The sequence below is a fragment of the Anolis sagrei genome, chromosome 5, assembly GCF_037176765.1.
Source record: "Anolis sagrei isolate rAnoSag1 chromosome 5, rAnoSag1.mat, whole genome shotgun sequence".
Taxonomy (NCBI): Eukaryota; Metazoa; Chordata; class Lepidosauria; order Squamata; family Dactyloidae; genus Anolis; species Anolis sagrei.
Window position 1 is genome coordinate 124612846 of NC_090025.1, and position 12493 is coordinate 124625338.

General features: G+C 40.1%; 2 protein-coding genes across 3 annotated transcripts in view; both read right to left on the bottom strand.

Annotated features, from left to right (window-relative positions):
* Nucleotides 1–4074, bottom strand: part of TUBGCP6 (tubulin gamma complex component 6) — a 40231-nt gene extending 36157 nt beyond the window's left edge. Inside the window, exons 1-2 of the mRNA XM_060777781.2 lie at nt 4002–4074; nt 1052–1230 (exon numbers count right to left, since the gene is read on the bottom strand). The gene's annotated coding sequence lies outside the window, so the exon portion shown is untranslated. The remainder of the gene's footprint in view (nt 1–1051; nt 1231–4001) is intronic.
* A 2619-nt stretch (nt 4075–6693) lies between these two features.
* HDAC10 (histone deacetylase 10) overlaps nt 6694–12493 on the bottom strand; it is a 33939-nt gene continuing 28139 nt past the window's right edge. The window contains exons 18-21 of one of the 2 annotated variants that reach the window (XM_060777780.2): nt 10634–10715; nt 8678–8863; nt 8309–8468; nt 6694–7430 (exon numbers count right to left, since the gene is read on the bottom strand). In XM_060777780.2, coding sequence (XP_060633763.2) covers nt 7405–7430; nt 8309–8468; nt 8678–8863; nt 10634–10715 — 454 coding nt within the window. In that variant the 3' untranslated portion in view covers nt 6694–7404. Of the gene's footprint in view, nt 7431–8308; nt 8469–8677; nt 8867–10633; nt 10716–12493 lie in introns of both variants that reach the window. The other variant, XM_067469037.1, reaches the window with a different exon arrangement.

Here is a 12493-nt window from a genome sequence, read left to right on the forward strand (position 1 = left end):
TGGACATATATCTATAACACTAATATAAAAATGAGTTTTGGCAAGACTAGAAAAATAAATGAATTGTATGATTGCATGCTATTACTGTTAAGTGCCTTCAAGAATCTAACTTATGGCAACCCTATCATAGGGTTTGGTTAGCAATCTTCATTCAGAGGTTTGCCATTGAGAAAAGTTGGAAGAGACCATAAAGGCCATCTAGTTCAAACTCTATCATGTTGGAAAATACAATCAAAGCTTGGCCAACAGATGACCATCTAGTCTCTGCTTTAAAAAACCCCAAAGAAGGAAACTTTCACACACTCCAAAGCAGTGTGTTGTTAGGAAGTTATTCCTAATGTTTAGATGGGATCTCTTATCCTGCAGTATAAATCCACTGCTCCATAGATTCTCCAGAGCAGCAGAAAACAAGCTCACCTTTGACAATATGACATCCTTTCAAATATTTAAACGTGGCTATAATGTCCCTTCTCAGCCTTTTCTCCAAGCAAAACATACCCCAACTCCCTAAACCACACTTCATTGGCTTGGCTTTAAAACCTTTGACAATTTTGGCTGCACTCAAAATGGCCATGTTCCATCTTGTCAATATGCTACTTAAATTATGGTGCCTTCTTAAATTATAGAAATTGGGCACTGTATTCCAGGTAAGGTCTGACCAAATCAGAACAGGGATTCAAACTCTGTTCTCACTGAACTATAGTTCAAAAGTCAAACTAGCACAAACTAGTACAAAAGTCATACGAGTCTCAACCTGTGGGTCCCCAGATGTTTTGACCCTCAACTCCCAGAAATCCTAACAGCTGGTAACCTGGTTGGGATTTCTGGGAGTTGTAGGCCAAAACACCTGGGGATGCACAGGTTGAGAACCACTGAAGTTGTACATCATACTTTTTTCCCTCTAAAGCTGCTTCGCTTGTCTAAACCATTAGCATAAAAAAGATTTGAATCATTTATACAACTGAGCATTTTTAAGCAATTCTCAAGACTGAATCATACAGCACCACTTGCTCCGAGTCAGTCATCATCACAACCATAATCATAATCTTACCATGGTCCATTTAGGGATGGCTTCATCTTGTTCAGGGATGGCTTCATTATGTTCATACTTAAGGACACTTTCCAAGTTGTGAAATTTTAAAATGAAGCCTCCTCAACACAGACACACATAGCTATTTGCCTTGCTTTTGGGGGACAGAAGGCTCTGCATCTCCTTCTAAGGTATTATCTCTGAAAGTACAGAGAGAGAGAGAGGGGGGGGGGGAATGAGAGAGAAAGAGTGAGTTATGTTTTTAATTCAAGAGGTAGCATGATCACCAAAGAGTCATGGATGGAAGGCAAGAAGGGATGAGGGAGACAATGGCATCACTTAGGGTTGGCGTCACCCATTCCTGTAACTCATGGTGCCATCTCCTTAGACCGCCCCCATGGACCAGACTAGATTAAATCTCAGTACTCAGGCAAGAATGTGAGAGCTGTTAAACAGTGGAACTCTCTGCCTCGAAGTGTGGTGGAAGCTCCTTCCCTGGAGGCTTTTAAACAGAGGCTAGATTGCCATCTGTCAAGGGTACTTTGATTGTGCTTTTCCTGCATGGCAGAAGGGGTTGGATTGGATGGCCCATGTGATCTCTTCCAATTTTATGAATCTATGACCTTTGGTATTCGATCAGGTTTGATTCCAGGACCCGCTGTGGCTACCCAAATCCCTGGATGCTCAGTTACCATTATTTACAACGAGATCCAGTCCTGTCTAACGATTGCGAGTTCTACCCTTGGAATATTTGGGTGTATATATGTGTCTTCAAGTGATATGGCAATTTAGGGTGGCTTGAATTTCAGAGTTTTGTTAGGCAAGGAATCCTTAGAAAAGGTTTTGCCAGTCCCTTGCTCTAAAACAGAGCCTACAGCACTGGTATTCATTGGCTGTTTTCCATTTAACTACAACTGACTTCAATTAGCTTCCAAGATCAAATGGGACTCCTGTGCCTTTAGGGTAGAGCTTTCCAAACACTGGTTGCAGTGTATAAGTGTGTTGTACAATAAAAATATTGGGAATGTATCTTATTATCTAACAAATCATATATTTTTAAAACTATAAAGAAAAGGTTTTGATATGTCCCCTTTCATTTATGTGACTGTATCTCTTATAAGGGGTTGGCTTAACCTCTGGTTTGCTAGCAAAACTGAATTGCTGTGTCATGAACTGATGCATGTCTACGAAGTGTGTTACCATCATGAAATGTTTGGAAAGCTCTGCTTTAGGGTCCTTAGGCCTTTAGTGGCATTGTGCCCTTTATATAGATAGATGATAGATGCTCCCTTCTATATCCAATTCAGAACATAAATAAGAAATGATAAAATAAAATGTTTTTTCCCCCCAAAATGGAACGAAACCAGCAGTGGAGAATAACATTTGTTTTTGGATCAAATCACTATATCCAACCTTTTTTTGACAAGGGACCACTCTTCAACATTAGTACCAAAGGGGTTATGAATCCGTTTTTGGTCAACTCTAGATTTGGTTTGGTTATTTGGTGTGCTGATTCAGAAAATTGCATTGGATAGCCCACACCAGCTCTAGTTTCTGATACAGAACATATGCCATCCAGTAGTCACCACCTGCTCGTCCACAGAAAACCATATTTAATAAGCCTCGGCACTGTAAGAGGGTTTTGTGAGACTAGTTGCTCTCGTAACAGTGACGCCGGGGACCGTATTTTAGTTCTTGCAGACCACAGGTTGGGAACCACTGCATTAGAGCAGGGATCCTCAAACTAAGGCCCGAGGGCTGGATACGACCCTCCAAGGTCATTTACCCGACCCTCGCTCAGGGTCAACCTAAGTGTGAAACGACTTGAAAGCACACAACAACAATCCTGTCTCATCAACCAAAAGCAGGCCCATACTTCCCATTGAAATACTAATAGGTTTATATTTGTTTAAATTGTTCATTTTATTTATCGTATTATTTTAAAGTGTTTTTTACTCTACAAATAAGATATGTGCAGTGTGCATAAGAATTCGTTCATGCTTTTTTCAAATTATAATCCGGCCCTCCAACAGTTTGAGGGACTGTGCCCTGGCCCTCTGTTCAAAAAGTTTGAGGACCCCTGCATTAGAGAATCGATCCACTTTAAATCTAGTTGCTGCCTCCTGTAGGGGTTTGTAGTTTAGGGAGAGGCCTTTAAGCCTAGGCCTCACTAAACTACAAGCCTTGGAATTTTGCAGGAGACAGCAACTGGGCTGCCTAGATCAGGCATGGGCTGGCAGGCTGTTGGGAATTGTGGGAGTTGAAGTCCAAACACCTGGAGGGCTGAAGTTTGCTCATGCCTGGGATAGATGCTCTGGTGTGATGAAGTCCTAAGTCTACTTCCCTTTCAATTATATTTGAAAAGTTTTATCCTAGTTTTCCTTTTCTGTGGAAGAAACTATTTATGGAAGCTGTTCTGTTTTTGAGTTTTGCATCACATGGTCCCTGGCAAATCTGGCAATGGAGCCTTTCTATGGTGGCCTCCTGATGCCTTAAGCAAGGGCTTCTTTGGCTTCACCCAGCCCTGTGTTCTTTAGGAAGATCCTTCTTAAATGAATGGCTTTCCTATGGGCTCATCTGCACCTCAGGACGAATGCAGTTTGACACCACTTTAACCGCCAGGGCTCAAATGCTATGGGATCCTGGGAGCCGTAGTTTGCAAGGTCTTGAGCAGAGAAGTCCCAAGGGTGCTGGCGCCTCATTCCCAGGATCCCACAGCATTCAGCCATGATAGGGAGGTCAAGGTTGAGTTCATTCCACAGCCTTGGCTCTCCTCCCTCAAATTAGGCGCGCTTCTGAGGCGCCAACAGGGCTTTCCAACCTTTTCCCACACAGGTTTCTTAAGCCACAGAAGGGTCCCTCACAGAGGCCCCCACAAGCCTGCCTCACGCGGAAATGCCCCCCCCCCTCCTTTTCCCTCCTTCTCCTTCCTTCTCCTCTCCCAATGTGTGGCAACTGAATGCCTACTTACAGCCGGGCGGAGGGAGCCATCTCAAAGCGAGGAGCGGGGGAGGAGCCGCGCAGGCGCAATGGGCACCAGGAGGGGCACGTGACCCAGGAACGCCTCTCACGCCCGGCAGTTCACGTCCACCGCTGTTTTGGACTTCAACTCCCAGAAGCCTTCGCTGCCTCAGCCAGTGACCAGGGACTCTGGGAGATGAAGTCCAAAAAAAGCCTGGAAAAAAAGAATGCCCAGAAACCGGCACTGCAGCCTACTTCAACCAGAGAAGTCCGTATGGTTATACAGAGCTCCTGATGAACCAACCTTGACACAGCATATTATTGAAGAAAACAGAAATGCTGGACCACTCCAACAACGACCATGTCAGGCTATACAGAGAAGCCATTGGAATCCACAAGCATGTGGACAATTTCAACAGAAAGGAGGAAACTGTGAAAATGAACAAAATCTGGCTACCAGTATTATTAAAAACAACCTCTAAAATCATAACAGTAAATAAAGAACACTCAGAACAGGGGAACTCCAGACAAGAAACAATCAGGGACAGCTAATCACCTCCCAACAAAGGATTCCCCCAGACAGTAAGAAGCCATACCCGAAACTGTTAGGCCATTACATGCTAATCAAGGTGGCCAGCTGAAACATTCACACTTACCTGGAACAAATAGGAGTTCTTTCTCCCACCCTGGACATGCCACAGATATATAAACTCCATTTTCCTAGATTCCAATAGACCTCACAACCGCTGAGGATGTCTGCCACAGATGCAGGCGAAATGTCAGGAGAGAATACTTCTGGAACATGGCCATACAGCCCAAAAAACCTCCAACAACCCAACGTCCAGTCTGATTTTTAAAGCCAAGCTGGATTATCTGAGTCCACACTGTCATATATTCCACTTCAGAGAAGATAATGTAGGATTTTATTCAGCTGTGTGGAAGGGGCCTGAGTCCTCAGTGATTGGTCTTATGGATAGAGATGGAAAATTCATTTTTCAATTACATGGTTTTCTGCTCTTTGCAGAACATATTCAGAGGAAGAAAAATTAGACAAACCCCCAAAGTAGATATACTGTATAACCAATATAACATTGGTGATACAGTATATTACCTTTGGGGGTTTGTCATAGAGATAGCCAGATCAACACTGCCATATAAAAACCAGATTGTCTGCTTTGAACTTGATTATCTGTAGACTCATATAATCCAGTTCAAAGAAGATAATGTGAATTTTATCTGGCAGTATAGATGGGGCCTAAGGCCCCATGTCAATCTGCATCCATGCAATAGTGTAGATCAGGCACGGGCAAATTTTTGCCCTCCAGATATTTTGGATTTCAACTTGAGTTATAAGACTCAAAATATCTTCCAAAGTCTGTTCCTTTTACATTCCAGTAAAGCTTCTACTAGTCCAAGACATCAATCACTCAATTGCCTCCCCAAAGTGGGCCCTTTTAGAAGTTTTCCATTTATTTCACCCATTCGTCTCGTCCTGTATTACTTACCAAAATCCAAACCGAAGATCCTATTATGAGTCAATAGCCAGATCTTTTATAATGTTAATTCACTTTATTAATATTCAAGGGATGTTGGTAGCCATACTGAAAAAAAACATTTCAAAGTAGATTCGCGTCTTACGAGTAGAAGCTGATCAATCTCATCATATGATCAAAAGTTAATTGAGTAAAGATAGAAAAGCCTATCTGTGAGATATATACATTCAATCACTAAAATGAAACACATTTCCTTAACTAAAGCTGTTATGTCCATTTATCGACAGTTATCAAAATATACATTCAGAATTTATATTTGAATCAATAAAGGTTCTGAATTTACCATACACATTAACATAATACTTTCAGGAAGACCACTACTGAATTGCTCCAGCACATACACATTTTCTTTGGACTGAGTTACTTTTCTAAAGTTTTAATAACTTTTGGGGGAGGGGGGGGGGGTAAATGAAAAGATTTTATACTTAATATAAGTTGATTTCCTATATATAAATTATATGATGTTATGGTATTGTAAATCAAAAACAAACAATAAAGGACTTATTAAATATTGAAACCCCTTTGTGATTTTTGTCCCATGACATAAAACAGTATGTCATCCACATTTTAGACTTTAGAACAGTAGTTCTCAACCTTCCTAATGCCCCAATGCCTTAATACAGTTCCTCATGTTGTGCTGACCCCCAAACATAACATTACCTTTGTTGCTACTTCATAACTGTAATTTTGCTACTGTTATGAATCATAATGTAAGTATTTGATATGCAGGATGTATTTTCATTCACTGGACCAAATTTAGCACAAATACCCAATACGCCCAAATTTAAATACTGGTGGGGTTGGGGGGGGAATGGATTTTGTCATTTGGGAGTTGCAGTTGCTGGGATTTGTAGGTCACCTACAACTAAAAAGCATTCTGAACTCCACCAATGATGGAATTGAACCAAACTTGGGATGTAGAACTCCCATGACCAACAGAAAATACTGGAAAGGTTTGGTGGGCATTGATTTTGAGCTTTGGAGTTGTAGTTCACCTACATCCAGAAAGCACTGTGGACTCAAACAATGATAGCTCTGGATCAAACTTGGCACGAATACTCAATATGCCCAAATTTGAACAGCAGTGGAGTTTGGAGAAAAGAGACCTTGACATTTGGGAGTTGTAGTTGCTGGGATTTATAGTTCACCTACAATCAAAGAGCATTCTGAACCCCACCAATGATAGGATTGGGCCAAACTTCCCACACAGAACCCCCATGCCTTGAAGGGACTCACTGGTGTGAGCCTCCCAGCCTTGTTTATAGAGCGCAATATAAAATGTATTATCATCATCATCATCATCATCATCATCATCATCATCATCATCATCAATGTAAGTTCCGTACCTTAACTCTTATCAAAAAAAGGAACAATTCTCTCTCTTGGTAAAAGGCAAGAGCTTAGTCAATTTCAGGAGAACCTAAAAGAAGCATTGAGCCCCTCTATTCTCTCTAACACAACCCCACTTCTCGCCTTTTATAATTCATTTGCTGCAAAGTTAACTAAGAATTTATTTCCACTATATGGTCACCAAGCTACTGTAGATACTTGTGTATAAGTCGACCCCAAAGTTGTACTCCTAAAATAGTTAAAATATTCCTCAGAGGTATTGCAAGGAAAGCGGTCTTTTTGGCTTTGTTTATGTATTTCTGCATGGCAAGGGGCTGAACTGGATACTCCTTCTGGTCCCTTCCAATTTTGTAATTATATGAAATACATCTATCTACACACAAATGAACAATATGTGTATATCTAGAAAGAATATGGTTTCCAATGCGCCTTTCATTGTCATTCATGGTGCATAGTTCATTCTTCATTTTTTGGTACTAAGACTCCATTTTCTCATCCTTTATGTAAATTTCATTTTTCAGCACTGGAAACCTTTGCTGCAAGAGAGAAAGGGTGGGAGAATAAATAGGATTAGTTAGATTTTCCAGCACAAAGGGTGCATCTGCACTAGATAATTATTGCAGTTTGACTTTAACTTTTTTATTTTATTTTACAGCATTTATACCCTGTCCTTCTCACCCGGAAGGGGATTCAGAGTGGTTTACAGAATACACTCACACGGGAAACATTCAATGGCAATTATACACTTAACAAGGACAGAACACAAACAGAGGTAAAGGCAGTTTTTCACATCTTATTTCCGGCATCTTGGAGGTTGTACTCGACTCCGTCCATGGGGATGGGGAGGGGCAGTTTGCTGTCACCCCATCTTCCATGCCGAGGAGCTTTCCTTCGTTCAATTGATCGATGTCCTTAAGGGCCCCCTTATATACCTCCCTGCTAAAAGCAGTGCCTATTTACTAACATTTCTGCTTTCAACCTGCTTGGTGGGCAGGTGAGTTAGGGCTAACGGTGGGTGGTCACCCCAATCTGGGATTGAACTGCTGACCTTTCAATCAGTAGGATTTTTCAGCAGCATGGCTGTTTAGCTTGCTGTGCTAAGCCCAGTTCAGCACTGTAAGATCCTGGGAACTGTAGTTTGGTGAGGCACCAGCACTCTTTGGCAGAGAAGGTGAAATACCTTGTAAATCAACAACTAATTTCATGGCATTGAGTCATGGCAGGTAAAGTGGTGTTAGACTGCATTCATTCTACAGTGTAAATACACCCAGTCTCAGAATGATTTTGGTTCTCTTGAGCTATGTTAATTGCAAATTTGAGCAACACCTAACAAAAACAGAAAACATTTCTAGAGGAACAGTATAGCATCCATGCTGTTCTCCTTTTAAATCTCAACTTGTATCTAATTACTTGCCTGAACACTGGAGCATTTTCCATTCCTGCTGAAGCTGTTGTCTTAATTCCGTTATCATTTGCATATTCTCTTTTAAAGCAGGGGTGTATTTTCCCAAAAAAGGTGTAAAGTCTCCCATCAATAGCTTGATTACATCTTGCAATAATTTTGATTCTGAATCCTAAAAATAAACAATCTGAGCTGATTAGCTTCTCAACTAAGTGAGTACATTCTAGATAAAAGAATCAGTTGCCCGAAATAAAATTTTATAGAGCGTTTTTAGTAAATCTTTAATATGTGTGTGTGTATGTGTGTAAACAACTTGTTTGATTACATCTAATATTCAAGAAACTATTTTTATTTCATGGTAGGATTGTAGAAGCTCCTTACCTGGATCAGAACAAAAACCCGAGACTGTGCTAATCCTTGCAGTAAACTGATAAGTAAAGAAATGCCATTTTGGCTGAGGCTCTGGTTTTGTCCAATGACGACAACAGTTAGATCAGGCTGATAGCTATATGCTACCGGAAGAATAAGTCCATTAAGAGCTGAGATGAAGGTGGTTGTCTCAATATCCTTCTAGCAAAATACAAGACATGTTTAATTTTAAAAAGGTGTACAAATTTACAAAATCCAAACAAGCAATTCAATCAACATTTCCCAACCTCTAGATGCTAGATATGCCTTTTCATATCTAGCATGAGGGAGTAGATAGGAAAGGAATTTAAATATGGATTAGACAGATCCAACAGTTAGATCAGTTGTCGGAATTTAAAAACCTTCTAAAAACCCATCTCTTCTGACAGGCCTACCCAGCCAGTTGAAAGCATGCATTTTAAACTCATGTCATGTGTTTTGGTCTCTGTCCTGGGTGATTAATATGTATTTTACATAAATGCTTTTGATCTGTATCTTTTATGGAACTGAATTTTAATGTGCGTTTGTAGAATTTTCATAGTATTTGTGTGTGTTTTAATAGTGTTGTGAGCCATCTTGAGCCATGGGGAGAGGCGAGTAAGAAATAAAATTATTATTATTGTAAAAAACTCTAAATCCGACAATTCTGTGTAATGAAGATTCTAGAATATTAGCAATCCTATTCACAGAAAGCTGGGGCCCATTCACACTACAGAAGTATAGTGTTACTATTCCACATTAACTGCCATGGTTCCATCTTATGGAATTGAAAGATATGATGGGCTCATAAAGTGCATGGATGCAGAAGGAGGAAAGGAGAGTTTGGGTACATTTACACTATAGAATAGCGGTTCTCAATCTTTTTTTTTTTTTGACCAGGGACCACTTTGGCAAGGGACTACTCTCCAACATTAGTACCAAAAGGGTTACGAATCAGTTTTTGGTCAACTGGGGTGCTGATTTGGAAAATTGCATTGGATAGACAGTATTAACTCTAGTTTCGGATACAAACATATGCAATCCAGTAGTTGTCACCTGCTCGCCCACAAAAAATCATATTTAATAATCTAGAGCTGATGTGGTAGTAGTAATCTTTCGTGGATAGTCAGCCTCTCCCCTCCCCACATCCTCATTGCCTCAGCACTATAAAAGGGTTTAGAGAGACCAGTCACTCTTGTTGCCGTGTGGTTTCAAGGCAACGGTTTGGTAATGGTGAGGCCACAGACCATATTTTCATTCTTGTAGACCACTGGTGGTCCACAGACCACAGGTTGGGAACCACTGATATAGAATTAAAGCAGTAATTGACATCACTTCAACTTCCATGACTCAATGCTTTGGAATGATGGGGGTTATAGTTTGTTGAGGGACCAGCACTCTTTGCCAGAGAAAGCTAAAGACCTTGCCAAACTGCAACTCCTATGATTCCATAGCATTGAACCATGGTAGTTAAAGTGGTGTCACGCTGCATTAATTTTACCGTGTAGACAAACCCATAGACAATCAGGTGTGAGCTACTGTTACAACTCCACAGGGCTTTCCACACACATAGCCCCATTCATGAGAGTAACACATGAAAAGGACTACAGCTGTGAATTAATGCAGCGTAACACTCTTGGGAAGTAATTTACGAAACATTTTCTGCTAGAGTTCTTCCAACTAACAGCACCACGCTACACAAGGCAGAAGTATTATCAGTGCATATATTGAGAATCATTTGGGGAAAGTCTTTAAAATGTATACATGAGCACTACATCTGCATTTAGGATGGAAGTCCCAAACCCACCTGGGAGTTCGACATTAGATGTTCCAAACAATAAAAAAGGAAATCTTGCTGAATGTTCAGAAGCTCAGTTCTCATCTAGACTTTGTACTGTCAAGGGACAACATTTGAAGTTGCAAAAAAGACCAGAAAAACATTAAGTTTACCTCCTTCCAGTGGAGAAATATATTATACTTGGTGTTGGATTGTTCCAATTGCTTAGCAGAGATATTAATCAAAAGCACTTTTCTGGAAAAGAATAGCAAAGCATGTAGATTCTATTAGGTGCCAACAGAAATAAATTATACATCATAAAAATATCAAAACCAAAGATGTGGGCATTTGGGAGAAAGGGTTTGGAGAAAATGGGTATAATAAAGCTTTCTTCCAGCAAAAGTACTTCTTTTATTTTCAGAAGTTATATTTAAGCCACTGAAAATAGATATCCAGGTAACAGAAAAAGAGATGTGTAATTCAGATGTAATCATACTGAATAAGTTTTGGAAAATGTGAATCTCCATAACCATTTGGGAAATGGGATTCATAACCTTTTGGAAAACCACTGGTCGCAAACATTTAGCAGAGTTTCAGAAGTGTTCCTTTAGTTCAGTGTTTCTCAACCTGGGGGTCAGGACCCCTAGGAGGTCGTGAAGGAGTGTCAGAGGGGTTGCCAGAGAACATCAGAAAACACAGTATTTTCTGTTGGTCATGGGGGTTCTGTGTGGGAAATTTGGCCCCATTCTATCATTGGCAGGTTCAAAATGCTCTTTGACTGTATGTGAACTATAAATCCCAGTAACTACAACTCCCAAATCTCAAGGTCTATTTTCCCCAAACTCCACCAGTGTTCACATTTGGGCGTATTGAGTATTTGTGCCAAGTTTGATCCAGATCCATCATTGCTTGAGTTTACAGTGCTCTCTGGATGTAGGTGAACTACAATTCCAAAACTCAAGGTCAATGCCCATCAAACCCTTCCAGTATTTTCTGTTGGTCATGGGAGTTCTGTGTACCAAGTTTGGTTCAATTCCATCGTTGGTGGAGTTCAGAATCCTATTTTATTATAGGTGAACTATAAATCCCAGCAACTACTATTCCCCTAATCCCACCAGTATTCAAATTTGGGTATACTAGGTATCTGTGCCAAATTTGGTCCAGTAAATCAAACTATATGTTGCATATCAGATAATTACATTACGATTTATAACAGTAGCAAAATTACAGTTATGAAGTAGAAATGAAAATAATTTTATGGTTGAGGGTTACCAGAACATGAGGAACTGTATCAAGGCGTCGAAGCATTAGAAAGGTTGACAACCACTGCTTTAGTTGCCCCAAAACATCTACTCTCCCTTAAAATATATTTGCCTTTAAATCATGCTCTCAAGAGACAAAAATAAAGAGACTTCTTTAAAAGTAACATAGTTGGTTTACTCACAAACTTCATGTGTTCAGCATATCGGTACTTTGCATATGAATCCAGTTACAATAGAATTTTAAGTAGTTTGTATAGGTAACACAGGGCATCTTTCTTAGAATCAGTAGTCTATAGTCCAAAGGATTTCTCTGTTCAGAGAGTCTAATAGAGTCTCTGTCTAGTCTCTAAGCTTACAGTTCCTAAACTGAAACCAGTTAAATCTGAGGAATTTACTGTTCTTAATGAAGTCTCTACATTGAAAGTCTAATGGCTTCTGTACCACATACTGTACCTACTGAAGTCTAAACTGAACTCTTTCTACATTGAAGTCTAAAGCAAAACAGTTTCTAAAATGGAGTCTGAGTCCTCAACATGCCCAGTTCTGATCACATGTTCTGCAGCCTCTCCCACAACAAAGAGGTACATGTAAACCAATGCATACGTATACCATACAATAAGCAATTATATACATAACAAATAACTAGTGGAAGCTTGAGAAGGTTGCTATTTCCAACAATAAGAACCAAATCCTGTTGATTTAGATTTTGTACATTAAATGTTAAGAAGTTACCCATCAAATAGATCTTAGACCCCTTCTATACTGCCATAT